A 12,409-nucleotide genomic window follows, 5' to 3' on the forward strand; every position below is an offset into this window, starting at 1 on the left:
CTGGGAACGCCCGCCGACCCCAGGTCCCCCTCCGGCCCCGCCCCGCCGTCCTAGGGGCGTCTCGCGGCCGAGGGAGGGGGCGGCTCCGGGCAGCCCGAGCCTGACGCAACCGGGAGAGCCCGGCGAGCCGGGACCGGTCGTGCGGGGGGGCGGGTCCCGCTTCCGGGCTGGGGGCGGGCACGGGCAGGGCCCGGAGCGAGTGCAACCCGAACAGACGGCGCGCGACCCGGAGCCGACAGGCCAGGTGGGCCCTGCCCCGGGACCCTCCCCTATCCCCTCTCGGCACTCCCGGCCCCGACTCGCCCCCACCAACCGCTCCTTCCTGCCTCCCGGCCGCGGCCGCGCCCGGTCATCTGCGCAGGCTCCGCCCCGTCCCCGTGTCCCTTAAGGCCTCTGCTCCAAGGTCGAGCGATTGGGAAGTGGGCCTTCTGTCACCTGCCCCCCAACCCACGTGCTTCTTGGCGCTTAAAGGGCCCAGAAACCCCAGCGCCAGGGCTCCTGCTGAGTGTCCACTTCCCAAAGATCTGCTCTAGGCCCTAGGTTTCCCCCCAACTCTGGGCACGAGCACTGGGGAATGGGGCGCATTAGGCCCAGCACCCTGGCTTGCCCAGGTCTAGCTCCACCCAGGGCCCCTCCTGGGCCTGGAATCCCCCGTCCCCTCCCCATCCCAGCTCTGCCCAGGGCTGCCCACCTGTGTATGACCGGGCCTCCCTGCTGACCCCCTATCTCTGTCCAGTTCTCCCAGGACTGCCGGCTGAAGAGTCGCTGCTGGACTCCAGCCCCGTCACCATGGGCGGCCCGGAAGGACGCTTCCATTTTGCCATTGACCGTGGAGGCACCTTCACAGATGTCTTTGCCCAGTGCCCAGGGGGGCATGTGAGGGTCTTGAAGCTGCTCTCAGAAGACCCTGCCAACTATGCAGATGCACCCACGGAGGGCATCCGCCGCATCCTGGAACAGGTAGCCCGGGCAGAGCTGTGGGGCAGGGAGGGGCCTCTGGGCCAGAGGCCTGATGACTGACCATCCGATGACCTGCTGGGATCCCCAGGAGGGAGGCATGCTGTTGCCGCGGGACCGGCCGCTGGACACCAGTCGTATCGCCAGCATCCGCATGGGCACCACGGTGGCCACCAACGCACTGCTGGAACGGCGAGGGGAGCGGGTGGCCCTGCTGGTGACCCGCGGCTTCCGGGACCTGCTGCACGTGGGCACCCAGGCCCGAGAGGACCTCTTTGACCTGGTGAGCTCGCCCACGCCATCAGGCAGCTGACTGTGCAGCTCCCGCTTTCCCCGGGTGCTGTGGCCCCTTGGGGTGTGCAGTCCTTGGAAGGGTTGTGCCAGCCCAAGACCACCAGTTGACAAAGAGGAGGTTCCGGGCACTCGTAGTGGGACACTGCGTCCTCCCAGCCCTGACTGATCACATGTTGTCCTGTGCCTATCTGCCGCTGTGCCCTGTCCTGGACCCTGACCCCTCACCCCCGCTGCTGGGTTCTGGGAAGGAGCAGCCCTTGTGGGGGGGGCAGTTGGCTGCACTCAGCTGTCTGGGGGCACCCCACCTGACTGTATCTCCTGGGCCTGTGGACTGGCCTGTGGGGACACATCCCATCGGCTGCATTACCCCACCCACGCAGGACCCCAGCAAGGACCCTCAGGCCTGGGCCTCCTCTGAGCCTCTGCCCACCCCTAGGCTGTGCCCATGCCTGAGATGCTGTATGAAGAGGTACTGGAAGTGGACGAGCGCGTGGTGCTTTATCGAGGGGAGCCGGGTGCTGGTACACCTGTGAAAGGTAGGGTGCGTCGGGTGTTGGGGGATGGAGTGGCAGGCCCTGATGGGCCTTTGACCGGCAGCGGTGGGCTTCCCTCCTGGCAGGCCGCACAGGGGATCTGCTGGAGGTGCAGCAGCCTGTGGACCTGGGAGCTCTGCGCGGAAAGCTGGAGGGGCTTCTGTCCCGAGGCATCCGCAGCCTGGCCGTGGTGCTCATGCACTCCTACACGTGAGCGTGGGCTGGCCGGGGTGCAGGCAGGGGCGGGAGACTGTGGGCGGAAGGCTCAGCGACAGACACTCGGGCATCATCGCAGGTGGGCCCAGCACGAACAGCAAGTGGGCACACTGGCCCGGGAGCTGGGCTTCACACACGTGTCACTGTCCTCGGAGGCCATGCCCATGGTGCGCATTGTGCCCCGGGGGCACACAGCCTGCGCCGACGCCTACCTCACTCCCACCATCCAGCGCTATGTGCAGGGCTTCCGCTGTGGCTTTCAGGGTCAGCTCAAGGTGAGGCCCCCTGCCTGTCCGCTCCCCACCACCGCGCCCAGCGCCTGCCCCGTCCCTCACTGCCCCTGTCTGTCCGCAGGATGTGCAGGTGCTGTTCATGCGCTCAGATGGTGGCCTGGCACCCCTGGACTCCTTCAGCGGCTCCCGTGCTGTGCTTTCGGGCCCCGCTGGTGGGGTGGTTGGTTACTCAGCCACCACCTATCGGGTGGAGGGCGGCCAGCCTGTCATTGGCTTTGACATGGGAGGTATGAGGGCCTAAGGGTGGATCTGGGGGAGCCCCCGTTGCCAGACTGGGCATCATCGGGGCCAGGTCTGTGGGATGACTCCTTACCTGCCCCCCACCAGGCACGTCCACCGACGTGAGCCGCTATGCTGGGGAATTTGAGCACGTCTTCGAGGCCAGCACTGCTGGCGTCACCCTCCAGGCCCCCCAGCTGGACATCAACACAGTGGCAGCCGGTGGGGGGTCCCGCCTCTTCTTCAGGTCAGCCCCACCCCAACCTGGGTGGGACCCCCGGCCTTGCCTGCCAACCTGCCTCCAATTCCAGTTCCCCCTCTCCAAAGGTCGGGCCTCTTCGTGGTGGGGCCTGAGTCTGCAGGAGCCCACCCTGGCCCCGCCTGCTACCGCAAAGGTAAGAGGTGGCATATGTGCTGCCAAGCCCTTTCCTGTGCTGCCCCAGCCCACCTACCCCTTTAGCCCCACCCCTACTGCCCACTCCCAGTGTCCACCCACAGCCCGCAGCGCCCACACTGTGCGCACCTCCCAGGAGGCCCTGTAACAGTGACGGATGCTAATTTGGTCCTGGGTCGCCTGCTGCCTGCTTCCTTCCCCTGCATCTTTGGGCCTGGAGAGGACCAACCACTGTCCCCGGAGGCCTCCCGAAAGGCCCTGGAGGCTGTGGCCACTGAGGTCAACAGCTTCCTGACCAATGGGCCTTGTCCGGCCTCCCTGCTGAGCCTGGAGGAGGTGGCCATAGGGTTTGTGCGTGTGGCCAACGAGGCCATGTGCCGGCCCATCCGTGCGCTCACGCAAGTATGCCCTCACTCCGAGGGGGTGGGAGCCGGGCAGGGTAGGGCAGGCCACTGACCCTCTTCTGGTTCCCCAGGCACGAGGCCATGACCCGTCGGCTCATGTGCTGGCTTGCTTTGGGGGAGCTGGTGGGCAGCATGCATGTGCCATCGCTCGGGCCCTGGGCATGGACACTGTGCACATTCACAGGTGTGTCTGGGTGTGGTACACGTGTCCTGGCATGGGGGACCATCTTTGGGAGGTACCCCTACCCTGTCGCTGGGTGGTCCCTGTCCCTGCAGGCATAGCGGGCTGCTGTCTGCACTGGGGCTGGCCCTGGCAGACGTGGTACACGAGGCACAGGAGCCCTGCTCCCTGTCCTATGCTCCTGAGACCTTCGTGCAGCTGGACCAGAGGCTGAGCCGCCTGGAGGAGCAGTGTGTGGATGCCCTGCGGGCCCAGGGCTTCCCCAGGTGGGGTTCTGGGGGCCTGCAGCATCCTAGCCACCTCACTTGGTGCCTAGGCCCCTCGGGCAGCAGTCAGGGAGGGCTGGACTCCGAGTACTGGAGGAAGCAGGCAGGCATCCTTGAGGGGCACCCCGTGCAAGTGCCTGGCTCTCCCACTGCTGCAGGTCCCAGATTAGCACTGAGAGCTTCCTGCACCTGCGCTACCAGGGCACCGACTGCGCCCTGATGGTGTCGGCCCACCAGCACCCAGCCACTGCCCGCTCACCCAGAGCTGGCGACTTTGGGGCAGCCTTCGTGGAGAGGTATGTGAGCTCTGCATCCTGGGAGCCCTGGTGGGTGGTCTGCTGGCCTGGCCTCCTGGTTCTGATGGCTCCCTCGGGGCTGATGGCTGTGCAGGTACATGAGGGAGTTTGGCTTCATCATCCCTGAGCGGCCGGTGGTCGTGGACGATGTGCGGGTGAGGGGCACCGGTCACAGTGGCCTTTGCCTCGAGAACGTCCCGAAAGCCCAGAGTGGGCCCCCCCGGGTAGACAAGGTTGGTGGTCCTGCCTATGCCTGCCTACCCACTCCCACTGGGATATGGTGACAGGTGTGGATGGGGAGACCCCGGGAGAGTGCTGGACCTGGGAACCTTGCTCACCCCTCACATCCTCCTCAGATGACCCAGTGCTTCTTTGAGGGGGGCTACCAGGAGACCCCCGTGTACCTGCTGGGAGAGCTGGGCTATGGGCACAAGCTTCAGGGGCCCTGCCTCATCATTGACAGCAACAGGTGCGTGAGGGCTGGGCCAGAGCTGCGGGCCCGGGCGGGCTGCGGCCCCGGCGGAGTTCTCTGGCCCCAGGCTGAGGGAGTCTGAAAGACTCTGGGATCCCTTCATGCTTGGGGAGTTCCTTTGCCTGGGGATGTGGGCCTCTGGTTGGAAGGGGGTACGACCTGGCCCCTCCAGCCCCTCTGCTCCCCTGCCCCCAGTACCATCCTGGTGGAGCCAGGCTGCCAGGCAGAGGTGACTGAGATGGGGGACATCCGCATCTCCGTGGGGGCTGAGGCCCCCAGTGTGGTGGGTGCCCAGCTTGACCCTATCCATCTGTCCGTCTTCTCCCACCGCTTCATGAGCATCGCCGGTGAGTGGCTGCCCCTGTTCCACCCCACCGCCCGGCTCCCTGTAATCTCGGACAGAGGTGCCTGGCAGGGGGTTCCAGAGAGAAAGTGTGACCTGGGGAAGGGGCAGAAGCAGAATCCCTGCTGGGACAGGGCAGGCAGTGTGGCCCTGGCCCTGGCCCTGGATGGCACAGCCCCACTGCACCTGCCGGCCGTGGGCAGGGTGGGTGCTTTTCTTTACCAGCACCATGTGGTCTGGGATTGCCACTCTGTGGACTGAAACAGGCACTGCACAGTGACCTCGGGGCCAGGGTCAGGCCGCGTGCCTTCTGGGACCCCAAAGCCTGTGCCTTGGCACCAGGTCCTTGATGAACTAGGCCCGGCAGAGAGTTGATGTGGGGCGCCGGGTTCTTGCTAGGGCTCCAGGCAGGGGTGAAGAGGGAGGGAGGGGGTGCAGTTGACATAAGCAAAACATGACCTGGTCATGGCCCTGCTGTGTCAAGGTGGGCCATCACCACCTTTGCTTCTGGGTCTGGGACTCAGAGGCCTTGAAGGCGGTGGTCCTGCCTCTCCATATCCCAGAGTTATGCTATGGGTGCGGTGGGGCCAGTGGGCACCTGGTCACTCTGTCCCCCCAGAGCAGATGGGCCGAATCCTGCAGCGCACAGCCATCTCCACCAACATCAAGGAGCGCCTGGACTTCTCCTGCGCCCTCTTCGGGCCGGACGGGGGCCTGGTCTCCAACGCCCCTCACATCCCTGTGCACCTGGGTGCCATGCAGGAGACAGTGCAGTTCCAGGTTCGGCGGGTCCCTCTCCCTGCCCTCCTGAGCCCTGTGCCCCACTCCCTCCCCACTCTGCACCTGTCTCCTGGCTTCAGATCCAGCACCTGGGGGCCGATCTCCACCCCGGTGACGTGCTGCTGAGCAACCACCCCAGCGCTGGGGGCAGCCACCTGCCGGACCTGACTGTCATCACGCCAGTGAGTGTCGCTGCCCAGGTATCTTTGGTGGTGGGGCTGCCACCACAGCTGACTGTTCTCAACCCCTAGGTGTTCTGGCCGGGTCAGACTCGGCCTGTGTTCTACGTGGCCAGCCGTGGGCACCATGCGGACATCGGGGGCATCACACCAGGCTCCATGCCCCCCCACTCCACCACCCTGCAGCAGGAGGGCGCCGTCTTTCTGTCCTTCAAACTCGTCCAGGGGGGTGTCTTCCAGGAGGAGGGTGAGCGGGAGTGGGGCTGGGGTGGGGCAGGGTGGAATTCAGTGGGATAGCACACATGGCTGCTTCCTGTAGCCAGGCTGGACAGCTATTGGGATGCAGCCCACTGGCCGAGGCCTGCCTCCGGGCTCGGGGAGCCAGGTGGTGACCGCACAGCGTGGCTGCAGACCCTCTTTCAGAGATAATCAGAGGAGTTGAGATGAGTTCTGCCTGTGCCCAGAAAGGCCTCAGTGGTTCTGGAGGTGGGGCGGGGTGGCCAGGATATCTCAGGCACTGGGTGCAGGAGGGGAGGAGCCTGTCTTAAGGTGGGCAGCTGCTTGTGGTATTGGTAACGTGCACTGGGTTTGCATTGGGTCTGGGGATGTCAGAGAGCTGGTGGCACCAGGGCCCAGGGGCTGCAGGCCCTTGGAGAGCTTTCCTGAGCTTGGGTCCATCACTGGGCAGGGAGCAGTGGAGCAGCGGTGAAGGGCCACAGCCGGGCCTGAGTTGGTAGCCTGTGTACCCTGAGCATCCCCTGCCTACGTGCCTGCAGGCCAGGCCCCGGAGCGGGCTGGGGGCAGCTGCAGCCGAGTCTCAGGTTGGGAAGCAGGCATCAGGGTGGGGACTGCTGATTTTGGGGTCATGGTTGGTATCTGGTGGGATTTGGGTGTGGGGTAAGGAATCAAGTTTGGAAAGCTGCAGGTTCTGGCACTGCAGCTGCAAGGAAGATAGGACAGAAGCTGCAGGGACAGCGGGAAGTGCAGAGCTGCTCTGAGGCCACAGGGGTTGGGAGCCTGGGGGGCAGCCAGGGTGAGGACAAGTGATGCAGGTGGGGTGGAAGGTGGGGTAACAGAGCCATGCGTTGCTGTGGCTGCTGAGGACACAAGCAGAGGGACCTAGGCCTGGCTGCTTCCTTGGCCAGTGTTGGGTGGGGGCAGGGATCCCTGAGGAACAGGTGCAGGCATATGGCAGAGAACCCAGTGGCCAGGGAGCCTCAAAGAGGACCATGACCCAGACTCAGGAGGGCAGAGCTCCAAAAGCAGGGAGTGTGGTCTTTGGGGCCAGGACCTGGACTGCTTGCCAGAGGGTGGAGTGGAGGCCTTGTCCAGACTTGCTGGGGGTGGCACAGGCGGCCACACTGATGCTCTTTCAAATCAATCCGCTGCTGGGGAGAGTGAGAGTGGGGAGGGTCAAGGGAAGTGGTTTTTCTCCTGGGAGAGGAGGGGATGCCCAGAAAAGGCAGGAGGGAGTGATGGGGAGGGGAGGGCAGGAGGAATGGAGAAAGGAGGAGAGTTTGCTTGAGGGAACCTGCCCCCCTGCCCCCCTGCCCCCCGCCCCTGCTCTAGGCACCTCTAGCCCCTGTGAGGTCAGATGCAAAGCTGCTCGTCCAGGCCTAGGGTCCCCTGGGGGACTGGGGTGTGGGAAGGAGAAGGTACAGCAGATGAGGGAGAAGCTGGGGGCTCAGGGGGCACTGGAGGAGTCAGCAGGGTTGTGAGGAGCCAGTGATGGGCCCACATGTGGTGCCCAGCAGAGGTACAGCAGGCATGGAGCAGGGCACCAGGTGGCCCTGGGGCTTGGAGAATGGCTCAGTGGTGACCCCTCCATTCAGCGGTGATTGAAGCCCTGCGGGCACCAGGCAAGATTCCAGGCTGCAGTGGCACACGGAACCTGCATGACAACCTGTCAGATCTCCGTGCCCAGGTGGCTGCAAACCAGAAGGGCATCCAGCTGGTGGGCGAGCTCATCGGGCAGTACGGCCTGGATGTGGTGCAGGCCTACATGGGCCACATTCAGGTGGGCCTGGGGCAGGAGCCTGGGGGCAGCTGTGTGCCTACCCCAGGCTGGTGGGCGGAGAGGGAGGGACCACCTGACCTACCAGAAGGTGGTGTGGCTGTTGCTGAATGTACTCTCTGCCAGGCAAATGCTGAGCTAGCTGTGCGAGACATGCTGCGGGCCTTTGGAACCTCGCGCCAGGCCCGGGGCCTGCCCCTGGAGGTGTGTGCAGAGGACCACATGGACGATGGTTCCCCCATCCGACTCCGCGTGCAGATCAACTTGAGTAAGGTCAGTCTTGGAAGCGGGACCTCCTGAGGCCTCAGGGCCATGGCCACCTGGCTGCTGACCACCTCTCCCCTCTCCCTGGGCTGGCAGGGCAGTGCAGTGTTTGACTTCAGCGGCACTGGGCCCGAGGTGTTTGGCAACCTCAACGCGCCGCGGGCCATCACGCTGTCCGCCCTCATCTACTGCCTCCGCTGCCTGGTGGGCCGCGACATCCCACTCAACCAGGTGCGCAGGGGTGTGCATTGTGCCAGGACAGAGGTCCGCCCCAAGAACCGGGTCACCCTGAGTGAGTCTGAGGGCTAAGTTGACCCCCAAACCAACTAATCCTGCTGATGCGAGTTGTGGGGCACCATGCTCCTCCTACCTGTTCTGGAGAGTTGGCGCCTCTCCCCACAGGGCTGCCTGGTGCCGGTGCGTGTTGTCATTCCTAGAGGCTCCATCCTGGACCCGTCCCCAGAGGCAGCCGTGGTGGGCGGCAACGTGCTCACATCGCAGCGCGTGGTAGACGTCATCTTGGGGGCCTTTGGAGCCTGTGCGGCCTCCCAGGTGTGGCGGGGCGGGCGGATGGGTGCAGCTCTGGAGCTGCTGGGGGCCGGGAGGGCTGTGGGCTGGCCGGCAGGGAGGGGAGTGCAGCAGCCACTCGCCTCTACCAGGGCTGCATGAACAACGTGACCTTGGGCAATGCCCACATGGGCTACTACGAGACAGTGGCGGGAGGCGCGGGCGCAGGCCCTGGCTGGCACGGGCGCAGCGGTGTGCACAGCCACATGACCAACACACGCATCACCGACCCCGAGATCCTAGAGAGCAGGCGAGTGGTGGGGGAGGGGTGGCGCTGAGGACCAGGGCCTGGGGTGAAGCCCGGGCTGGTCAGGCAGCACTGAGCCCCAGGCCTGCGCAGGTACCCGGTCATCCTGCGCCGCTTCGAGCTGAGACTGGGGTCCGGGGGCCGTGGCCGCTTCCGGGGTGGCGATGGTGTTGTCCGAGAGCTGCTCTTTCGTGAGGAGATGCTGTTGTCAGTGCTGACCGAGCGTCGTGCGTTCCAGCCTTATGGCCTCCTGGGTGAGTGGCTCTCTTCCCCTCCCTCAGCCCGGCTGGGTCTGGTCTGTTCCCTACCCACCCCCTGTTCCATCTTCCCCCCTCCCCCATCTCCCCACCAACCCTCCATCCCCCATGTCTTTCACTTCCTTGCCTCCTGGGCGACCCCCCCACCTCTTCCCAAAGGGGGTGAGCCAGGTGCCCGTGGCCTTAACTTGCTGATCCGAAAGGATGGCCGGACCGTGAATCTGGGTGGAAAGACCTCTGTGCCTGTGTACCCGGGGGTAAGATTGCGGCCTGGCTTGACCCCCTCCACCCCAGCGGCCCTCATCCCAGAGACTGAACAAGTTACAAAAATAACCAGAGAATGAGTTTAATTTGATTCCTGAAGAATAGGGGGCCGTGAGCCAGGTCTCTGCGGTCTAAGCTGCTGCTATGGATGTGCTACCCCAGTGGGGATGGGACCAAAGTGGGAGGTGGGGTGGAGCCCATACTGTCGCTGAACCGGCCCTCTCCCCAACAGGACGTGTTCTGCCTCCAAACACCGGGCGGCGGGGGCTTTGGGGACCCAGAGGACCCCGCCCCACCACCAGGATCGCCCTCGCAGCCTCGAGCCTTCCCCAAGCGGGGCAGCATCTATGAGTACTGCAGGGCCCAGGAGGCTGTGTGAAGAAGGGCCCACACAATAAAGACCCCTTAAGGTGCCCAGTTCCCACGGCGACCAGCCAGGCTCACATTCTGTGTCCCTGTTTGTCTTTCCATCTGTCCTGGCACCTGTCTCCTGTGTGCCTGCCTTAGGAGGGCATGGAAATGCGGAGCCAAAGTCCCACCGCCAGGTGGTCCATGAGCCCCGCTAGGGCGGTGCTGAATGTCACCTGTTCCACCTCCTAGGGGCGGGAGTCAGGTTGAGGAGTCACCCCAGTGCCAGGGGCCGAGCACTCTGAGCTCTGGCACTTACTGGGCTCAGGCCTCAGGACACTCCTCTGTAGGTGATGTAGTCCAGATGCCGGCCGCGCCAGGGCTTAGCTCTGCGGCCTCCCCTGGGAGGGCCTGCCAGGTAGCGGCGGCGCCCTTCATCCTGCTCCAGGGCCCTAAGGAGAGGCAGTGTCACCAATGCCAGGGCAGTCCTTCCGGGCAGTGCTCCAGGTCGCCACTCACCTCCGCAGCATCTCTGGGGAGCAGGCCACTGAGTGGTGCAGCTTGGAGGTTCTCAGCAACGTTCCTTGGGAGGGCGAGGAAGGGTGGTATCAGTGGGAGTCTCGGCGAGCCCTCTCAAGGTCCACCTGCCCCCACCCCAGGCACGGTACCCAGGGCCCAGGGCTGCTCCTGACGTGTGCCCAGCCTGCAGGGATCCTGGAAGCGGCTGAAAAGATGGTGCTGTTGCTCTTGTGCGTGGTCTGCAGAGAGGCCAGCGCTCAGTGGTCAGGGCCAGGACACCCGGTCCACCCCGCTGCAGCCTCCTGTCACCTAGCAAGCAGTTGTCAAAGTTCAGGTCACCCAAGAGCATGCTGAAGGCCACGGCCTTGTCACTCTGGCGGCTCTCAGCCGCGAACTGTTCGGCCCAGTCCAGCAGCAGCGTCAGCTGTTTGCAGCGCAAGAGCCCGTCCTCTGTTGGGGAGCAGGGAAGGGGCACCAGGAGGGAAGGAAGGCTCAGTCCTAGGTGCCATTCTGTATCCTGCACACCCAGTTTAACCCCCACCCCCGCCTTTCCTCGCCCCTCCTGGTCCTGATCTGTGAGCCCACCCAGGCACTTGAAGGGCTTGGCGGTGTCTGGGCAGTGAACAAACGTAGGGGGAGCGGAAGTGTAGCCAAGAATTAGGACCTGCCGCCGCCACGCGGGGGAAGGGGGTTCGGGGGCAGCCTGCCCACGAGCCTACGAGCCAGCTAACCAGGCTCACCACTCCGCGCATGAAGGTGCGTGCAGTGCAGGAAGCCCACGATGCTGCGCCCATTCAGGATGCCTAGCTGCGCCTGCAACACCACGGACAGACGGAGCAACCTTCGCACTTTGGACCCCATGCCCCGCCCACTCCCTGGCCGGGAGCGTGGCGGCTGGTGGGCGGGTACCTGTGCGGAAAGTAGTCCTTTGGAGGCCAGCGCGTACTCGCGACACGCTTGGGGGAAGGACCGGAAGGCGGCGCGCAGCAGAGGATAGCGTGAGGCCAGCAGCAGCCCGCTGCCCAGCAGCTTGAGACGCAGCCCGGGCTGCAGGCCGAATGTGCCCACGTCGTACAACACCCGGCCCAAACTGGGTGCCAGGCGTCTCACCAGGCGTTGCTCTGCGCGCAGATCGAACACCTCCTGCAGGCACACGAAGTCCAGACTCGCTGGCATGACACCTATCAGCACCCCTCACGGCATACCCTGCACTGGCGGACCACAGCCTGCAACCCCATAGCGAGAACGCCGCAGGCCGGCGAGCAGCGCGGCGCCCATGGCCTCGGCCCGCTGCTGGCTGTGCTGCAAGTTGCTGAAGCACGCCAAACCGTCGGGGAGCAGGCACACGTTGGCGCTGAGGAAGCTGAAGCAGCGCGAGGGCTCAGCTGAGGGGCGCCAGGGCGCGGGGCGCGCCCAGCTCTGGGGAGGGAGCTGGTAGCAGAAGGGGCGGCGCCAGGCTTGCAGCAGCAGCCAGAGCAGCAGGCTTGGCAAGGCCAGAGGCAGGCCGATGAGAAACAGCAGCAGCAGCAGCAGCAGCAGCAGCACCGCTCCAATGCCCGCCGCTATGCTCAGCCACGGGCCGCTCGGGCGCGCGGCCGGCACCCAGTAGCCCAGCAGGTGGTCCAGGGCCCAATAGGCCGGGAAAAGTAGCGCGCGGGCCAGGCGGTGGAGAGCCTGCAGCACAGGGTGCGGGAAGGGCGAGGGCCGTAGGGCGCAGGGCATTGGGGGCCAGTCGCGCAGGGATTGCATGGCGCACGGGGCTCGTTGGCAGCTGCGCTCTCTGACAACTCATTAGTTTCCAGCGTGCGAGTCGAGTCGTTCGTGCGTTCGCGGGAGCTGCAGGGGGGCGGTCACAGGGTTCAAGGCCAGGTGGCACAACCTGTGCGCGGGGCCAGGAAGGCGCTGTGCCCCGCGACCTTGGGGATGCGGGCGCAGGCGTAGCCGGACGCGTGGGCGAAGCCGCCCTCTCCTCACCCGCGTGGAATCTCGGCGGCGGCGGTTGGAGAGAAGAGAGGAAGCGAAAGGGACCCTGGCCTCGCAGTCCCGCCCCAGATCCTCCTCACCCTGCCCTCCCCTGAAGGCCGCGGACAGAACCCGCAGAC

At 65.4% G+C, this 12,409-nt stretch overlaps 2 protein-coding genes across 5 annotated transcripts; one reads left to right on the top strand and one right to left on the bottom strand.

Moving 5' to 3' along the window:
• Positions 1-101: 101 nt before the first annotated feature.
• Positions 102-9,885, top strand: OPLAH (5-oxoprolinase, ATP-hydrolysing). Of its 4 annotated transcripts, none has more exons than XM_032467833.1 (27): positions 104-244; positions 737-960; positions 1,049-1,240; positions 1,688-1,787; positions 1,871-1,994; positions 2,080-2,275; positions 2,355-2,520; positions 2,621-2,759; positions 2,840-2,907; positions 2,998-3,308; positions 3,382-3,494; positions 3,587-3,757; positions 3,916-4,053; positions 4,148-4,286; positions 4,410-4,522; positions 4,721-4,872; positions 5,488-5,648; positions 5,729-5,830; positions 5,900-6,074; positions 7,660-7,844; positions 7,968-8,114; positions 8,202-8,336; positions 8,508-8,657; positions 8,765-8,922; positions 9,013-9,173; positions 9,336-9,433; positions 9,673-9,885. In XM_032467833.1, exons 2-27 carry the CDS (start codon positions 790-792, stop codon positions 9,817-9,819), a joined length of 3,912 nt encoding a protein of 1,303 aa, XP_032323724.1. In that variant the 5' UTR covers positions 104-244; positions 737-789; the 3' UTR covers positions 9,820-9,885. The 4 variants fall into 4 exon arrangements, 3 of the variants coding, with proteins under 3 accessions (XP_032323724.1, XP_032323725.1, XP_032323726.1); XM_032467834.1 differs by having other exon boundaries at positions 5,918-6,074; XM_032467835.1 differs by having other exon boundaries at positions 3,043-3,308.
• Positions 9,879-12,171, bottom strand: LOC102503627. The gene is given in 6 exon segments (XM_032467851.1): positions 9,879-10,240; positions 10,308-10,371; positions 10,457-10,546; positions 10,617-10,757; positions 11,048-11,120; positions 11,217-12,171. Coding segments are annotated over 6 exon segments (1,329 nt in total). The 5' UTR covers positions 12,057-12,171; the 3' UTR covers positions 9,879-10,119.
• Between the last annotated feature and the right edge of the window lie 238 nt (positions 12,172-12,409).

The sequence above is a fragment of the Camelus ferus genome, chromosome 25 (genome assembly GCF_009834535.1).
Source record: "Camelus ferus isolate YT-003-E chromosome 25, BCGSAC_Cfer_1.0, whole genome shotgun sequence".
Taxonomy (NCBI): domain Eukaryota; kingdom Metazoa; phylum Chordata; class Mammalia; order Artiodactyla; family Camelidae; genus Camelus; species Camelus ferus.

Coding starts and splice junctions, on each gene's coding strand:
- OPLAH (XM_032467833.1), top strand. CDS start 790: ATGGGCGGCCCGGAAGGACGCTTCCATTTTGCCATTGACCGTGGAGGC. Junction 2,276..2,354: donor GCTTTCAGGGTCAGCTCAAG/GTGAGGCCCCCT, acceptor GTCTGTCCGCAG/GATGTGCAGGTGCTGTTCAT. Junction 3,309..3,381: donor CCATCCGTGCGCTCACGCAA/GTATGCCCTCAC, acceptor CTGGTTCCCCAG/GCACGAGGCCATGACCCGTC.